Source organism: Clytia hemisphaerica, unplaced genomic scaffold (genome assembly GCF_902728285.1).
Source record: "Clytia hemisphaerica strain Z4C2 unplaced genomic scaffold, Clytia hemisphaerica genome assembly, whole genome shotgun sequence".
NCBI lineage: Eukaryota > Metazoa > Cnidaria > Hydrozoa > Leptothecata > Clytiidae > Clytia > Clytia hemisphaerica.
This window is the reverse complement of record NW_027103834.1, coordinates 1,068,030-1,087,271: the sequence shown is the minus strand read 5'-3', so window position 1 is coordinate 1,087,271 and position 19,242 is coordinate 1,068,030. Positions and strand designations below refer to the sequence as shown.

The 19,242-nt window shown below is 36.1% G+C and overlaps 1 protein-coding gene across 2 annotated transcripts in view; it reads left to right on the top strand.

Moving 5' to 3' along the window:
* The first annotated feature begins 7,423 nt into the window (after positions 1–7,423).
* The window catches only part of LOC136806989 (importin-9-like), a 30,091-nt gene continuing 18,272 nt past the window's right edge, over positions 7,424–19,242 (top strand). Inside the window, exons 1-14 of one of the 2 annotated variants that reach the window (XM_067063566.1) lie at positions 7,424–7,590; positions 13,518–13,579; positions 14,066–14,155; positions 14,972–15,043; positions 15,184–15,313; positions 15,464–15,552; positions 15,685–15,771; positions 15,941–16,060; positions 16,448–16,607; positions 16,871–17,022; positions 17,472–17,570; positions 17,976–18,079; positions 18,183–18,404; positions 18,739–18,819. In XM_067063566.1, the coding sequence (XP_066919667.1) occupies positions 7,461–7,590; positions 13,518–13,579; positions 14,066–14,155; positions 14,972–15,043; positions 15,184–15,313; positions 15,464–15,552; positions 15,685–15,771; positions 15,941–16,060; positions 16,448–16,607; positions 16,871–17,022; positions 17,472–17,570; positions 17,976–18,079; positions 18,183–18,404; positions 18,739–18,819 (1,598 nt within the window). In that variant the 5' untranslated portion in view covers positions 7,424–7,460. Of the gene's footprint in view, positions 7,629–13,517; positions 13,580–14,065; positions 14,156–14,971; positions 15,044–15,183; positions 15,314–15,463; positions 15,553–15,684; positions 15,772–15,940; positions 16,061–16,447; positions 16,608–16,870; positions 17,023–17,471; positions 17,571–17,975; positions 18,080–18,182; positions 18,405–18,738; positions 18,820–19,242 lie in introns of both variants that reach the window. The other variant, XM_067063567.1, reaches the window with a different exon arrangement.

The following is a 19,242-nucleotide window of genomic DNA, read 5'->3' as shown; positions in this document are numbered from 1 at the left end:
TTAATGACCAGACAGGTCATTCATTTGAGGGCTATGCATGTTAGCCTCCACTGATGCAAGTTACCCGATCTCATGGTAAGTCCTTGATAATAATATCGTCAAGTAAACAATACAGCGCTTTTGCAGCATTAATCTTTGATACGCATTTCAGCAGGACGCTACACGTGCGTTTGCGTAGGGTAAAATGGCGAAATGCGAAAATCGATTTTGGCAAAATTTTTTTGAAAAATGACCCTACAAGTTTTGACTATATTTTTTTATTCCATGAAGAGATTACTGTCAAATAAAAAATATATTGACAATGAATGGGTAAGCTTTCTAGAAATCCAAACATAAATTGCATAGCTTTTACCAAAAAATAGCACTTTAGGATCAGAAACAGTCAAAAACCAGCTTTTTCCAATTTTCTTTGAGTTAGGGATCCTTGACAAAAAACTTTCGAATTTTTTATCGGCATTGGGCTGATAAGGGGGTGGGGGTCCAACTACATACTGATAAAAAAACAAGTATTGGGACGAAAATCTTTTTATCCAAATTCTTTCTGATTTCGTCAACAAAATTGTATGCTTTCAGTGGAGTTTGCTTTCACCTTCGCCCACAAATTCGCAACTTTAAAAGTACAATTTTGAATTAGCTTTGATAAAAAAACTCTTTTTTCATTGGCCAGCGTGTTACCGTTTCCTTCGAAATGTTGCGACTTTATCGCGTTATTTTAACTTTCGTTTCGATTAACAATATCAATGCGGGTATTAACAAACTCAATGTTGGTGCAAAAGAGACAAAAATTCAACGATGACGGGTGGGAAGGCGAGATCAACGCGATGGCAGACATGATTGGAGAAAATTGTGTTTTCGAAGATGTAAAAGTTGGTTTCGAAAAATTTTGGCCGATAAGAGCAAGGGGGGAGGGGGTCTGAAGCTTATCGGCCCAATATCGATAAAAAATTGGAAAGTTTTTTGTCGAAGACCCCTTACAGAAATTAATTCCTTGTTTGTTTTGATCTGAAATTTTCAATAGGGGTGGCCAACATGGTTCCCTTGCTCATATCAGGGGGGCCTGAGACAGGGGTAAGAGAATTAAAGTTTCTAAGTAAAATCTTAATTATCACCAAAAAAGTGCCTTTTTTGTCCATATCTTTTAAATAGATAGTCCCAGCCTTATCCCTCCTTCAGTAAAGCTTCCTATACCTTTTGTCCTTCAGAAAAACCAAAAATATTGGCTTTAATTGCTTGCTTTTAGTTCCTGTAGCCAGTAGTGTGACCCCCTGTATTTCTATTTTATTCTGCGCGGGTTTTTCAATAAGATGTCACATGACTCAATTCCAGAAGTCTTATTGGACTAGAGAAAGCGAAAGTGAAATCACGCGATCTGATTGGATGAAAAAAAGACCGTGGGAACTGGAACCGAAAATAATTCTCATTCTCAAACACAGTCAGGACCTCTTTGGTCTTTTTTAACATTAGTTCAGATAGAATAAAAACATACCTGATCAACACAAGCAAACCTTCTGTCTTGCGTTTACTCTTTCCTTCACAACAACTTTCGTTTTTGGTTATGTAGGTTTTAAAATCCACAAGTAATGAACCTCTTATAGCTTTATCTGAATAAATCTGGTTGAAAACCTGCTATCAGGTTTTCATTCTGTACGTTTTTTATCCACGTGGTGAACCGGTTTCCCCGATTTCCCGATAATTAAAAATTGGAACTTTCCCGTGGGCGCGATTGGGCGTACCACCATCGCGAAATATTTTTCGTGAAAATTTACCGTATTCTAACGCTAATATAATCTAGATAGGAAACAAATATTAAATTTGACTCTTTTTTGCTTGTATTTCTAAATTTTACGATAAAAAGAACTATTTACAAATTATTTTCTTTAACGGGCGTTGAATCGATATTGACATATTTAATGATGTCATAATCAATGCCGTGCATATTTTGTCAGTGTCGTGCATATTATGTCAACATCCTTTTCATTGGATAAATACCACTAAAATATACAAGAAAAGTAAACATAAATTTATCGCCCGCGAGCACGGCTTAGCTAAGCGCATCTCTCTTATTCATTATCTAAGAATTGGAGCGGGCAAAGATTACCGCGCGGGCTGATAGCGGGCAAAGGTTATTTGAAGATGTTTTCAGTGCTCTATACGATGATATTTTTTTTTAATTCTATGTTTAGATTTTTCTACCCAGCCCCGTTGCTATGTACGCGCGTCTTGTTGCTAAGACCTTTGCTTGAAATAGAAAGTGAAACCAAAATAATTTAGCGCAAACTACCGTTTGCGTAATATCGATAAAGTGAGATGAGGTCCTGACTGAAAACAAGATGGCGGCGAGAAAGCACGTCTTTTGCTTTGGACGAAAGGTTGTAAATTCTGGTTGATTCTAAGGTTTTATCCTATCTTATCTCATTTACTTTAATTAGTAGAGGCTTCTTCAATGTTTGGGGAAGGTAAGTCTATTAAAGTTATTTGTTTTTTGGTGGAAAAAAGGGTTTAAAAAAGCATTTTTTGTGCTCAAGGTTTATTTTTCTTCGCTAATTTTTGTCTTTAATCTTAAATAGATGAACGAGTATTTGACTGATGGTTATGATTTTTTCACAGAACATAGTAAAACTATTCAGGAACTTGGACCTTTTTACAGAATTTCAAAAAATCTGTTAGTTCTGGAGATATATTGAAAAGTTTCGACATGGGTAGTTCGCGTTCATGTTTCACGTTCCCAAATCAAACGCATGTGGTATACCAGGCGTACCCAATCGATGAAATCGATACGGGAAATCAATCGATATTAATCGATTTTAATCGATAATAATCGATAGTGATCGATAACTAATCGATAAACAATCGATAGCCAATCGATACTAAGACTTTACGTTCTTATCGATTGGATTCGATTGTTATCGATTGCTATCGATTAATCGCTGATTGCTTTCGATTGTTATCGATTAATATCGATTTCTTTATATTCGCTAAAAACGCAACCCTACCGTGGTTTTTCTAATTTAACGCGTGGCAATAAATAATTATTTTCGACGCTACGCGTGAAAAACTAGAGAACAATTAATTACGATATATTCAAGTGTTTTAAGTACGCGTTACTTAAAGGCTTGTGTAATATATATTACATATAGATCGTATAATGTATTAACAAGCATTAGCTGATTTGGAGGAGCCAGAGGAGGATGACGAAGATCCCTTTAATTTGTGTTTATGAAAGAAAGAAGTTTATCAAAAATAAAACTTTCCTGTCTAATTTTTCTTGTCCAAGGCTTGATCACGCGTAATAATTAGAGTGAAATTAATTATGCAGAATTTTGGCTACGCGTTAATAATTAGAGTACCGTAGGACGGGGTGAATCGGATAATTTGTTTAATCGCCTCTCATACTTCACTGACGATGTCTTTTTCCATTCTGTTTTCAGATCCCGTTCACTGATCGATCAAGCTATCGGAAAAATATGGCTTTGAAGATTTGGAACATGTTCTTCGGAAATTGAAGAAGAAAACCTTCTGATTTTCAGACCCTTTTTTGAAATGCCGAATAAGAAATAATGAAACGACCGTGATTGGAGATTCCTTTGGCATTGTGTTCTACGAAAGCCAGTTGTATACAATCTTTGGTTCACTAAACGAAAAACAATGTCTATTCTTCGTATTTTCATTCTAAAGTTAGGGCGGAAAATTGTTCGTGTTAAAACGCGAATCGCCCTTTTGCGCCCCAAGTTGAAGGCGTTGTTAAGTGATACGGAACCGAGAAATGGAAAGGAGTTAATTATTGAATAATTAAAAAATATCAAATGCCGTCATCATGTCATTTTTAATTACTGCCACACTATCCCAAGAGGCTTGTTAGTGTTCAGAGTAGCTAGGAATAAATGTTCAAATGTTAATAGTCACTCATTGTTCATGTGAATACAATGTCTTTGTATATTTTGTATAGTGATAATTTAGGAGTTTATATGTTATGTATTATTTTCCAGAAGAAAATTCCTAGGAAATGTCTTTGACGAAAGGGAATATTTCTAAAGGCTTGATAATGAGACGGGGTACAGTATGAGACAAGACATAATTTCCTGTTCGTTCATATACTGTTCATTCTCTCGGAGGTCTCGCATCCCCTGGCTTAAATCATCTCTGAGACAGGGGTGCAAATATTTCTGCAAGCGGAAATTGGTAAGCTAAAAGAGGCAAGAAAGTATGACACGGTGGAGCCCCTTCCTAGTGGAACAATTGGCAATAAATAATCGGCCCGGTGAGAAAATATGCCCCAGATATTTAAGAACCCGAGAAATTTTTATTTTCTTTATTCCTTACTGTTTTTTTAACCTTCATTTTTCCAAAGGGTATAAAAGTTCTCACCGGGCACTGAGAGAGACAATGTTATAAAGTATTTTCTTTCGCTAAGAAAAGAATTAAAAAGTATATATTTTCCAAATAAGAGCTTAGAAAGTTTGCTGCCAACTACGAGTATACTATGTATCTGAGCATTGAATACCATATAGAATTATTACTGTCTCCTGTCTTTGTGTTCATGGCGAGTCCACGCTGGTTCTGAATTCTTTAAGTGCCACCATAATACCCCTGTCTCAGTAACTCAGTGAAAATTTGAAATCGACCATCGGAGAAGTCATGAAACAAGCATGAACCTCTAACGAAGAAGTTCATGAAACAAGTAAAACTTCACACACACCGAGTCTGTATTTGTAATCTCTTAATTCTCGCCGGAGTACGGGAAAATTCACTTTTATTAAGCATTATTCCTAGAATTCATTAATTTTTTTTTTCAATTTTGACTGGGTTGACCTAGTTGTAGTATAGGTGTCGAAATACCGACAGTACTCTAAAGGGCCATAACCTTTAAAGAAAATACTTTTTTTTGCTTTGTTTTTGCATTTCTGGAATCATCCTCAAATTCTGCGTCGATCGGTAGGCAATTTGTAGGCACTTAAAGCAGAACCAAGGCGGCTGGAGCCTTTGAAAGTCAAACTTTCGATGAAATTCAATGAGGTCAAAATTCTTAAAGTGGCTTGGCAGTGAACGTGTCAGTATTAGGTAACTTTTTGTATTTTTTTCATCGGGGCGGATCCTTGACCGGGTCACTGAAACAGGGGTGTATCGTACGTTTTCTCTTATCATTTTGTCAACAAATTTTAGAGCCAACCAGAGCGTTATTGATAATCTTCTCCCGTCTCTGAAGTATCTGAGATTGTTCAGTACCTTAAATAAGGAGAAAACAAAAATATACGATGATCGGATTAATTTCTCTATTCTTTTTATCGACTCAACTATCACACCCAGTATCACTGCGAAAGTAGAAAATGTTAGCTTTTTTACGGGGCATTTGTAGCGGTCGAATGATACTTGAGACAGGGGTATTCAATGGACGCTAAACGTCAAAACAGTGTTCATTTAAAATGTCCGTAAACAACGGGATATGAACACTGGGTTTTCTTCGAGCGCAATTTCTATTAACCTAACATGGCCTGTGAAACAGGGGTGTGGGTGTGGGTGTGCTAGACTCTTCTTAGGTAAAAAAGAAATACGCACCTGCTGGGTGTGATAATTTTCTGCTTTTAGATTCAATGCTTTCTATCGTAACCGCGGAAAATAACGACCATATAATTTTCTCTAATGCTCTTCTTTTTTAATCATTTATTTACTTCTCCCTTTTCATTTTCTCTGGAACGAAACGCAAGCGTTAGATAAAAAAACAAACTTGGATTTAGCTAATGTAGTCAGACCTTTCAAATTTTTATTATCAATGATACTAAACGTACTACCCAAATATATCTCCCTTAGGTATTACATTTTTATGACGCTCCATCTAATGACTAATTACTTTGTGAGAATTGCACGAATTCAAATTATAACTTCGGCAAAACGTAATTTTTGAAAAGTGGTATTGCTCCACCACAAAATATAGAGAGTGTTTGTTTATGTTCCGAATGGCGCCCCGTCAAATTATATCCACTTCACCCCGAAACGAGTGACTCGATTTTCTTGTATTAGATTGAAGATTGTTCCTCGTAGAAGAAACTTTTGACTTTTGAAAATGAAATTTTCTAAACTCGCGAATTAGACCCCACTCGTCAAGTTCTGCGGTATAATTAGGTGGTAGGTCTCGTCGGGAAGAGGCAATTTGCCCAAAACCTTCCAATTCTATCCGATTCACCCCGTCCTATGGTAAGATTAATTACGATTTTTCACCAAAAGCAGGGTACGCGTTAAATTAGACTACGCGTTAAATTAGAAAAACCACGGTACCGCAAGGACAAAAAAACTTGCGCCGTTGGTTTTGTTGTTCGGATTGCTCAGAAATTTGGTGCGAAGGCAATTCACCCGATTTGCCGAAAAACCGCGAAATTAAATTCCGTGAAAAGTTCTTCCCGCGAAAAGAGTAGCGATCATAAATACAGAAAATTAGCAAAATTGATCACAATCGATCTTAATCGATAACAATCGAATTCAATCGATGGCTAATCGATAATAATCGAATTTAATCGATGAAAATCGATACCAATCGATAATAAAATTTTACGTTCCTATCGATTGGCCATCGATTAGTAATCGATCGATCATCGATTACGAACGACTTTTATCGATTGGCATCGATTAAATCGACAATCGATGTTATCGATTGGGTACGCCTGGGGTATAGTGCGACTAACTGATTGAAGAATCATATTCTGGTTTTCATGTGTTATTAGATGCTGTTTTAGAGCTTTAGAGATAGCCTGTTTGATAACTTATTCTTGAGATTTGATTGAAAACATTGAAAACCGTCCGGAATTAGGCAAGAGTACGCTAGTACCTTTCCCTGACTGAATCTATTGTCCTACTATTGTGAAAGTAAAGTGTGACTATAAAACTTTAACTAAAGCTGGCTACAGTACATGAGAAATGAATAAAAATATCTTACGTACCTAGAAAGTTTCCTTTCCTTTTCAAAATTCAGATCTATAGTGAACATGAAAGGATTGAAAAATAGTCATCACACCAATACCAGAAGAAGCATCGTTGATGGTCTCTGGCTTGCATGTACCTGTCTGGTTGGGTCAAGACGGGTTCATGTTTGTGAAAAATATTTTCATGCTTTTCCGAGAATTGGAACATTTAGACGGGGGTTTGATTAATTCTTAGTTACGTACTATTGTTGGTTGATATAATCACAACAATCATTGGATTCTCTATTTTCAAAATTTGTATGTTAAATCTGAGAAATTATTTAAATTTACAGTCAAATTATTAAATATTTTATATGTTGTAAAACAAAAGAAAAATAGCTAATGAGCCCCCTAAAACTATTCTTGGTATATTTCCCGCGCATTCACATACACGTTAAAATCGCAGACCCTTCTTAATCTATTTGAGCCAATGGAGTTCACGCTTTTAAATCGAATCTGGCGAAATATCAGTCTGTAATTCCATCATACAAAAAAAAGTTTACATTCAATATGGCGTCGGACATGGAGCATGTGGATCTGAAACAAACTATTTTATCAACTTTTGAATCAGGTCTCTCAATCAACCAAGATGAAAGAAGGAATGCTGAGGACAAAATCAAAATTTTAGAGACTACCGAAAGTAAGAAATCTTTTTTGGAAGAATAGAAGTCACGAGACGTCAGGAGAAGACTCCCCCTTGCCAAGGCGCAGCTTGTGGGAAAATAATGTGTGTTTTGTTTTTTGATACAAATAAGTAGCTCTCACATTCTTTTTACGTCCCCTGACAGCTGATAATTAGGCTAGGCTAGACTTACCTATTCCAACAATAAAATTCTTACATACAGCTTGGTAAATAGACCTTTTTTCAAAGAGAACGTCCTGTTGAATAATTATGTAGTCCAGCCATAAAAACAAAGATAGAGCCATGCATAATTACTGTATCATGCATATTGTAATAATTATGCATGGTTTTATCATTGCTTTTCTGCTGGACTACATAATTATTCAACAGGGTGGCCTCTTTGAAAAAAGGTCTATACCGTAGGATCGTCTAATATTGACATGCGTCTTCTAATTTCGACACCGGAGATATCTGTGAAATAATCAAAACAAACCTTGAATGAAATTCTTGGTATCATTCTTATCGAACAAGTTCATCCATCAAATTAGAAGTTCAGTAAACATTGCAATCCTTTCAATAAAAAAACAGCCAAATTATAAGCAGTTTCACACAACACACGAAACACATGCAAACTTCCTCGTAACTTTCTCGTGTCCATCATTAAAATTTTACAACTTTATTACGCTTCAAGTCACGTGATAAAAATAATTTGCACGCTTAGTCGACCTGGTTTCCCCGTCCTTATTGTTTATTGCAAGCACCCGCTCTAGGCGCTAAGAGGCCGCGTTAAACTTCTAGGGGGACGACCCTGCCTATGCCCCGGACAGTCCGGGGTTTTTTTGATGCGTGCCCGGGGTCCGTATTATTTGTTTTTGAGAGACTACCCCGGACGCCCCAGACAGCCCGCGCGGTCGCTTTTTATAGAATCGCTGACCGCGCGGGCTTTTTTCTAATTCATTGAAATACGTCCGGGGTAAATTTATGGCGCATATATTGGAGCCCCGGACATAGGTCCGGGGGAAAAGTTATTTTTTTCAGACCCCAGACATTTGCCCCGGACTGTCCGGGGCATAGGCAGGGTCGTCTAGGGGGGCCCGTCCATATTCATTTGACAACGCAAAACGTCAAATTGACGTTATCCTCTGAACCCCCCCACCCCCCACAGATAATGTCAAGCGATGTACTGATGTATACCAAAAGTTGTAGCCATTTTTCACCAAAGTTTCCCCGTTCCGTCGCAAAGTCCGTACTTGGTTGTACCCGTGCGTGTATGTGTTCTTTTAATTAATGACTTTTATTTAAAAAGAAATTAAAAGCTCCACTTGGCGCTAGGTCGGTGACGTGCTTTAGGCGTACCACCTTCTTTGCCCACTTGTGCGATGTGGTTTGCTCGATCGCGCAAACAATGAAAATATGATGTAATGATATCATAGCGCAAACCAATGGGATTATGCGAGCAGCAAATTTTCATGTACTTCATACACGAATATGTTTTCGAAAGCTTATAAAGTATAGTGTGGTTGGTGGTTACAAATCTCCGCGATTTTCACAAAAAGGTATACCTTTGATTTCTTATAACGTCAAACCTAACTTTTGAAAACCCCCCACCCCCTCATAACGTCAATTTGACGTTTTGCATTGTCAAATGAATATGGACGGCTCCCCTAGGCGCTAAGAGGCCGCGTTAAACTTCTAGGCGCCGCACCTAGCACACCCGGTCCCTTAATTATTTTCGGTTCACGGTAAAAAGGTCTACTAAAAAATTCCTTGCGTGCAAAATGTTGTTGTGATTTGGGCATCTTTTCGTTGAAAGCATGCTAAATCGTTAAAGTTTTCTTTTCAAATATAAGTAATAACACTTCACATTTCTCATATTATATTAACAATCTGTGACGTGATAGGGAGAGTACAATTTAGTGATTGATTGATAACTTTGATATGTATTTGTTTATGTTTGATTTTTTATTTCGAAGACCAGCCTACAGCTATGTCGAAATTAGAAGACGCATGTCGATATTAGACGATCCTACGGTACCGTGAGTGGTCCTAAATCCGACAGCCCTGCCTAAATCCGACCCCCCAAATAACTGCTATGAAAAAAAATTATACGTTTACAAACATTCGCTCTCCAAGTTGAACAATAAACTATTGCAAGAGCTCTTGAAATAAAACACTTAACAACATTACTATAATGCTAAGATGTCAATTAATGTGATCAAAAAAGTGTGAGTTGTAAAAATAATTACCTCTAATTATTCTGAATCTGTTATTCGTGTTTAAAACGTTAACAATTTTGTAATAAGAAATTATGTTTTGTATGAGAAGCAATTATTGTTATTTGGTTCAATTGGTTCAGTGTATCAAATCTCTCAGTTTAGTTGACACTTTGGTATCTTCATTGCGTCACAGCGAAAGGTTTGTTTTTATTTTAGTTTTTGGTTTGAGGTGGCATTTTCTTCCCAGGCGTTGGTTTGTATATGAATAAATACCACCTTCCCCTTCACCATAGTTAAAACTTGGCACCAGTTGTTCGATTATACACCATGTATATATAATTTGGTATCTTTCGCGACTTCTCTCAAGACTGTACATATTGAGGTGTTTGAGCTTCTCCCAATAATATAATTAATCCCAATAATTGGGTGGAAGTTGGATCCCTTTTATAAAGGATTTTTGCAGATACTCCAGTTCTTGCATCAGGGATCGCTTTGTAGGAGACCATAGCTGGGAGCAGTATTCCAGATGCTGAAGTACCAATGTCTTCCAAAGAGTGATCATTACTGATTTATCTCTAGACTTGAAGGTTCTGTATATCCAGGCACTTATACCCTTGACTCTGTCAGTGATCGTTTGAACGTGCATTTCATATGACAGGTTGTTTGAGAGTAGGATACCCAGGTCTTTCACTGCACTTTTTATTTCGATTGGCTGCTGTACATCTGATTTGTAGACTGAGTGTACTTTCAGTTGTTCATCTTTTCCGTATGCAATGTGTTCAAACTTTTTTCCATTGAGCTCCATATTGTTGATGGATGTCCAGTCATAGACAATGTCTAGATCTTCTTGAAGCAGACTCACATCTGCATTTGGTCAATCATTTTGATTACTTTTCGATTACCTTCGATCATATTAGCAAATGAAAAAAATAAGATTTGCAATAGTTTTGACATATTTACAGGCCTGAAAAGGCCAGAAAATGCCATTTTTTCCAATTTTTGCCTGTAGTGCGAATCAGTACCCCCAGGGGGGTTCGGCCAATTTTGGACTTCTGACCTTAAAAATTGCGCAGAATGCCTCACAATAGGTTAAATTTTCTTAAAAAAACACTACATCTTGAATTTTCTGACTTTGACATTTGACGCCCCACCCTAATCATATTGAATACCGTCAACTGCTCTAACTTGGGACTATCTGACAAAACATGGGACGGCAATTCGGCCACCATTTCACCAAACCTCCAAAGTCATTTGATTTGAGTTAATGAACGGCGTATTAAACGTTAAAAAATATGCAATTTCTCTTTCGCGCCGAGTAGGCTTTTAAATCGAAATATGAAAAAAATCTGTAGTGGAACACACGTGAATGTCCAGAACGAAGAAGACCAAATTAGTGGCAAAACAATGGAGCGTTGACGTCACTCTATTTCTATTTCTATTTGGTTGAGTCGCAGGAGGCTTAGAGGCCCATTTTCGCAACTATAGACGCTTTCAATTAGCGCCCGTCAGCACCTTGAACTTACTACCCTATTCCCCTCACATGGCATGGGTTGACCCGGGCAAAGGTTCATTCACTTGCCAAGTGAACTGCTGCGAATCGTGGGAATGTGGGAATCGAACCTCAATCGCCTGTGCAGCAACCAAGGTCAATGACAGCTATACCACAGCGCCTAAGCCGATTAGTACCGTCTGGTCTAAAGCTCTAAAACAGCATCTAATAAGGGGTATATTAATATTATCTTCCGTTCGCGTCATAAAACAACCCCACATTATTTTCGTGCACTTTATAGCTTTTAGTCTAATTATGCGGTCATGCTGCCGTTAAATCATTAAAATTGCTAGAAAATTCTGAGCAAGAAAATATAGGTATCTTTTGGTATAAAAGAGGTCTCGCCAAAATATAAGCCCCTAAAGTTTACGCATAATTTGACCTGAAACAAAAGAATTTCGTCATACCACGCTAATTATACAACTTTTTTAAAGCAACAACAAAAGAAATCCATTAGCTCGAAACAAACTCCCATAAGGGCAAAGGACCTGGTATATGACGTCTATTGCTCTGAAGAAGCTGTTTTTCCATCTCTTTACATTCCTCTGATGTAAATCAAAACATACAAATCAAAAAGTTTGTCGAACAACAACAGCATTCAAACAAATGGCGATAAAAAGCAGGAGAAAAAATTAGTCCACCTCTTTCTTCATATAATAACATTCAAGTGATACTGGTTAAAATTGTGTAGTACGTCATTTTACATGTTTAAATTCGAAAAGTTATGACAAGGGTTTAAAAAAAAGCAATTTAGAATTGACTTATTTATTTTTTGAAATCTGATAAAAACAAAGAGTTGCACTATTCTTTGTGGCATCCCAACTTTTCCCTGAAGAATTGTCATTACTACATTTTACTCCTCTCTACCATGACATACACTTTTTTCAAATTATCGAGAACTGGACGGCGTATTTAATACGAGCGAAGCAAGAAAAAGATCTCCGAAGATATTTTTTTTCATTTGATCCTTTTTTTAAGCCAGCTTCAAGATCCAAAGGACTTTTAGTGCGTTCAGCTAAAGCTTAACCGGCATGCGACGCTGGGTACCAGCTAGTTCTTTTATAAAAAATACGAGTTTTCTAATTAACCGCCTGTCTGCCAGGCTTTCAAAGCCTAACTCAAGGTAATTTTTTTCTCTGGATGTTTCTTTGAAGCATCCAGTAAATGAGGAGTAACTGCATGACCTCCCTTGTTTCCCCAGGGAAGTCTGAGCCATGATTTTCAATTGTGTTTTAAAAATTTTCTAGAATTTTCAAGGGGTTTGATATAATAATGAGAGGGAGACCATGTCATAGGTCAGTCGAAAATTTCAACTCATATTATTTGCAAAATGTCAAACCTAGTTTTATGAATAGCTGACGATGGGTTCATTTTTACTTTAAACCTTTAGCAGTCAGGGAATCCCCTCGATTGTGGTATACTGCAATAGTTTTCATTTGTGTTTAGCCTACACTGTTAGCAACTCCAGAAGTCACACAAATTTTGTTGACATCAAACCAAATGTTTCATTTTTCGAAAAGACTGTTGTTGAATGAATGTTTAGGGAAATTGAGGAAAACATAGTTGAAGGCTGAAACATAGTTGAAGACTGAAACTTTGTTCGTTTATCAGAAAAAGGGTGAGGAATTCAAAAATCACATTAACTAAACCAGGGCTGCAAATAAGCGTTGGTCCATGTCCAACTGAAAAGCCTTTTGACCGACTGAAAACCATTTGTATCAATCATGATGCTTAAATGAAAAGAGGAATAAACCATTAACTTGAGTTGAAAATAAATCTCTTAAACCCCTGTCGCCTTATTTAGCCTATTCTTTTTAGCTTTCAAGAGTGTTTCTAAAGTTTACTTTAATTGACTGCGTTCTTTCAGGTTCTTTGTAATTTTATTAACAGTTGTTTTTATTATAACTTTTTATTGACTGGTTTTCCAGGGTTTTCTCTGTAACTTTCAAGAGTTGTTTCTAAGATCACTTTTATTGATTAGACTTTTATCAAATTACTTTCTTTGCAACTTTCTTCAGTCAGACAGGATGTCCGATTGACTAAAAATATTTATTTGCAGCCCTGCTAAACCAATTAAGATTATAGAAAAAGTTTGCGCAGTTTCCCCTAGCAAATCATTTAAGTACAAGTAACCATATGATTATACTTTTTCTCAAATATCATGCATATTTTTGTTTTAGATTTTGGTGTTGTGTTGACAGATATTGTATTGGATGGATCAATTTCTTTAGAGATAAGACAGGTACAAAGTTTTTTATTTCAAAGAATTACACTATTCTTGACAACATTATTTTGTGAACTGAAAGCATCAAATGAAAAAACGAAATTTGCTTTGTTATGGGAACCTATTTGCTTTTTTGCTAAAATTCGCTTAATTAAAACAAACTTTGCTTTGTTGACCAAATTTATTCATTTGTCAAATAAGTCTCAGTCAATTATTCTGTTCACTCCCTATCATAAATATATAGATCATGTTTGTATGAATGAATTTTAAAACTCTTTAACCTTCTACTTAACTTTCCTTAAAACTGCTCAATCTTCATCTAGACTTTTTGAACAGGGTTATTTGAAAATAATATTAATTGAGCTCACATTACTTTACTTTATTATGGTTAATACTTTTTCAAACATCCTTACAGTAAGTGAGACATTTGAAACATTGCTATTGAGGAATGAATAGAAACTGATTGAAAATGAAAATACCAAGTCCATTTTTTCGTTATTTCAGCTTGCCTCAATCATTTTGAAGCAGTATGTTGAGGGACATTGGTCATCTTTATCAGAAGAAAAGTTTCGTCCACCAGAAGTTGGGGTTCAGGTAAAATTCCATTTTGGTAAAGAGTGCTATTTTCAGATAATACAGATAATCTTATCTTTGCAATCAGCATCAAGCAACATTAGAAAAGATTGACAGCAACTGGGTGTATATAAAAGAGAAAACCCTCATGGATCATTTACATTCGGAATTGTCACAGTGAATTATATTTAAATCTGTCATTAGCTTTTTTGCCAATTTGAAACATTCTAATCCATCTTTAAAACAACTCCATCCTTATATCTAGGTTTGAGACGACCTAGGCTTGGAACATACAATAACCATCCATTCACAGCTAACCATAGTGTCCTAGTAGGTTGCCCCCCTCCCTTGAAAATGGAAAAAATCCCTATCCTATTAACCCCCCTCTTGAGATTTGAAAAAGAAATTCCCCCCTAGAAATGAACAGTTAATGTGAAAGATAACCTTAATCAATTTGTTTACAAAGCAATATGACACCAGAAAAATACAAACTAGCTGGTGTCTTTTTCTAATAGTTCAAACAGGGAGCTTAGATCTCCCCCCCCCCTAGACATTTTGGGGCTATCCCCCCCCCTAGATTTTTGAAATCGATTTGCCCCCCCCTTCTCATTTTCTAAAAAAACTACGACACTATGCAAACTGTCAACCATAGCTCTGTTCTTCCAACTTTGTTATTTGTTTTAAAATATCTGAGTAGGTACACCAGAGAAACAAATCTTATCAGAACTGAAAACTACTTTAGCAGTACTCTAGTAATACTAGTTTGTGACTATAAATTTCTGATAAAATCGTCAAAAGGATTGAATAATTAATCTGCTATTTTGGTATTCTTTTCAGGCCAAAAATATCATCAGACAAAATCTTCCAAATGGTTTGCGTGATGAGAGTAGTAAAATCCGCTCCAGTGTTGTAAGTAGCATTACTTGTTTTATTTGATTTTAATAAAATCTTTTTTTTTATAAGTACATTAAAGGAAAAAATCTTGGCGGGAAGAAAATTTCTTCCTTTAATGTATTGTTTAAAAAAGGACTCATTTATTGTATTACTAGGCACATGCAATGTCAAGGATAGCTTCATTTGATTGGCCAGATTCATGGCCTGATTTGTTCACCATTCTAATCCAAGCTTTACACAGTATGGATGGTAATATAATTCATGGAGCTATGCGTGTATTTACAGGTAAATATGCATTATTATGTTTGAATTTTTGTAAAACTCTTTTTTTCTATAAATTTGTAGATTTTATGGTAAAAGAGAAAAAAAAAAAATTCACAGGGCTTTCTTTTTATCTTTTAATTTTTTACAATACATTTCCAAATTATTTTTTAGAATTTGCTGGTGAAATAAGTGATCTGCAAGTTCCTCAAATTGCCCCAACATTACTTCCGGAGATGTTGAAAATATTCAAAAATACTCAGGTATGTTTTGTCATTTCTTTAATTACTCATATTATGTTGCTCAGGAAAGGTTATAGTAAAAACTATCTGTAATATAATAGTATTAAACTTTCTTTTTATCCCTTTTAAAGTCACTATTCTTTCATTTAACAGGTATATGGAGTAAGGACAAGCTCTCGCTCAGTAAATATCTTTTCAACAATAGCAGGTTTGATTGGCTTAATGAGAGATTTCTATAAGGTATGTTTGACTTGAAGTTTTTGTACAATCTTTTATGAGCTTTTGCTTCCTACTACCCAGAAGTTTTTTTCTGTTTGATCTTTTTAAGATTGTGAAATAACTTTGATGTTCAATAATGAGTTTAATGTTTTTTGAAATAATTACTGTTGAAATTATTCTCACATTTCAGGGTATTGAAAAAGAACATTTATATCCGTACCTTCCTGAGTTCCTCTCAACATGTAGTCAACAATTAGCTCTGCCAGATGGTCCAAGCTCTGATTGTGGTATAAAAATGGAAATACTGAAAGTAAGTAACAAAACGTTTTTGATAGTTGTCTGATAAGAACTTTAAATCAATCGAGGGTTAGCATCTTTGGGTTGATTACTTGCTAGCTATTTACTGTATGTCGTTATGTAATATCTTTGAGCGACCGTAGTGCATCTGATCAGGCTCCGGTGTGCAAGGTTGTGGGTTCAACCCCCAGCCCGGTCATAGGATTCCCAAAATGGTACTTGATGCTTCTCTGCTTGATGCTCAGCAATTAAGAGAAGGATCAAGGGTAAGTGGAGTAATCCAGGGAGAAAGATTGACGCCCTCCCCTACCTTTGGGTAGACAGCTATCGAAAGAGGAGCCTTCAGGTCGCCTTTGACCGCTGTCGCAGATTTACTTACTTATCTTTATGATTTTCTCAGGCATTGGAAGTTCTTGTCAAACACTTTCCAAAATATATGCTTCAACACATCACAAGTATATTACCACCAGTGTGGGCAATATTTACACAAAGCGTTGACCATTACATCAAAACAACAATCAATTGCATTGATTCCACTGATGATGTCGTAGATGAAGACGGTATGCTATATAAATTCTGATCCAGTATATTGCCTCTAGTTTTAAGGAAATTAACCACAGCCATACCACTTTTTAATTAATACAAAAATGGTATTTAACGCCTTGCTGCTTCATGCTCAGCGATTGAGAGAAGGATCAAGGGTGAGTGGAGCAATCCAGAGAGAAAATAGCTCCCCTAACTAGTTAGTTTGTTAAGAGGAACCCTCTAGTTGCCTCTGACTACAGTCGCAGACTTACTTGTAATTGTCACTTTATAATTTCAGGTGAGATTTTGAGTTTTGAGAATCTTGTATACAGTACTTTCGAATTTATTGTGGCTCTGGTCGAATCATCAAAATTCAAGAAGACTGTTCAGCAATATTTGGAAGAGATTTTATTTTTCACAATGGTTTACATGCAAATCACTGATGAGCAGGTAGCTTGTCATTCTCTTACTAAATAATGAGAATAATAGAATGCTTACGTATCCCAATGAAACAATAGTTACCAATTTGGTTCCATTGAACGGTTTAATTTTACTTGAGCAAGCTCTAAAAATGGAATATTTGTTTTAAATACCGGGTGACCCACGAAAAAGTTCAGACGTTTCCCGACGTCTCGAGGCCGAACAAATGTCCCAAAGTGCTTGGAGTTTTGATATTTAGAAAGTAGATATCCTAACTTAAAATTTGAGCCATCACTTTTTAAATTTGACCGACTTCTTCTCTACTTATTATGAGCTTTTAAAGTCAAAATTCACTTTTCGAAAAGTGTAAAAAACACGTAAAAAAGAGGTATTTAGTACTTTGTTGAAAGGCTAAAATGAGTTCTTTGATAGATTTCCATTTTTAACTGCACCTTTAAATGGCTTATTTTATTTCTTAGGTTGATCTATGGTCGAACGATCCAAATCAATTTGTTGAAGATGAAGATGAGGAAACTCTGTCTTATTCTGTTCGCATATCTGCTCAATTCCTTATACTAGTAAGTAACCATGAAATCAATGGATATCCTCAATGTAAATACAAAAAATTCGACATGGGCTTTAATAATCTACAGTAGGTCTACGAAAAAACTGAATTTCAAAGGGGCTGGATTTTTGAGGGGAGTATCAACCAACCAACCAACCAAAATCTTTGATCAGAGTTTTTTTTCAAAGTGGTACCCTAATGGTAGGACTACTCATTAGTGGTGTAAATGCATCAAGAGCGCTAGATTTACGTTTCATTGAATATTTGTGATGATGTAGCACTATTTAATGTCAATTCTAACACTGTGATATGTATATATATCTTTCTGTGGTACCACTTTTAAAATAAAACTCTGATAGCGGATAAAGCTTTAGTCCAGGGTTTATAAAGGTCAGTTTTTGCATCACATTTTTTTCAGACACTTTGTCAGAGGTTCAAAGAAGCACCACAAAAGCTTTTCAATGCTGTTGGAAGACTAAAGTTAAAAGGAGACGAACTGAGAACTCAGGGAGACGAGCATTGGTTAGTAACTTACTGTTTCTAGTTTTCTCTCTTGAAGCACCGATTAGTAATTTGTTTCATGAGGCAATTTATATTGAGTTTTTTTCTTCTAATGTTCTTATAGGTGGAAATATTATGAAGTAATTCTTCTGTGTCTTGGTTATGTCCAACAAAGCATACTTGAGAAAGTTGAAACTGGTGAACTCAAAGACGACTTTAAGAATTCTGTCAAAGAGATGCTTGTAACTGCTTGCTCTACTGAAGCGGGATCTGCTTTCTTGGTTGGTCAATCTTTTTGGACGAGCTCTAAATTAGCTGCCATCTTGGACGACCAATCTATCTCACAGTAAGTAGTTTACAGTCAGGAAAAAGTCTTCCTCTTTTCCTTAATTATTTCTCTTTCACAGAAGGATTTCTTCAACTATAAACATTGTAATTTATTCTCGACCTCGGTTAATCTGAAAATGTCTGTCTGTCCAGTGGTATGTCCCAAAACTTTGGAACAGCCTGAAGATTTTTGGCTGAAATTTAGTACACTTGTTGCATTAGTGAATATCTGGGGGTGTTTTTTCATGTTTCAAAAACTTTTATTTTTGGGGCTTGAGCACAAGTTTTTTTTGTTTATTTTGTCATTGTTTGTCTATTAATTCTTTTTTTTTTTTAAACGCTTTCTCTTTCAGTTTTCTGCAAGCAACAGTGGGTGCCTTAGGGGAAGGACAAAACACTGTTTTACGCGTATTTGCTGTGAAATCTCTGTATGGGTAAGTGGTGAATAACTCGTACTTATAAAGTTTTGTGTCCATCAAAGTTTATGTACAAATATGATTACATGTTATTAACCAGGGCTGCAAATAAGCGTCGACGGTTTTCGGTCAATGTCCGTCTGAAAAAGCCATTTGTCCGAATGAAAAGATGAATAAAACCATTGCTTGATTTAATAACAAATCCTCTATACATCCCTACATCTTACTCATTCTTTTTGGACCTACCCCGGTGGGATGTAGGTCTTATAAAATTAACCTTTGTCCGTTCGTTCGTTCGTTCGTTATTAGCTTTCCTCGTGATTGGCTCATTAGTTTTTTCTGATTTTTTGCACAAAGATGTGTAACTTTAAACCCTCGAATGTGACGGAGCCCGACTTTCGAAAAAAAAATTTTGGGGCAAATTTGGGCCAAAAAACGGTT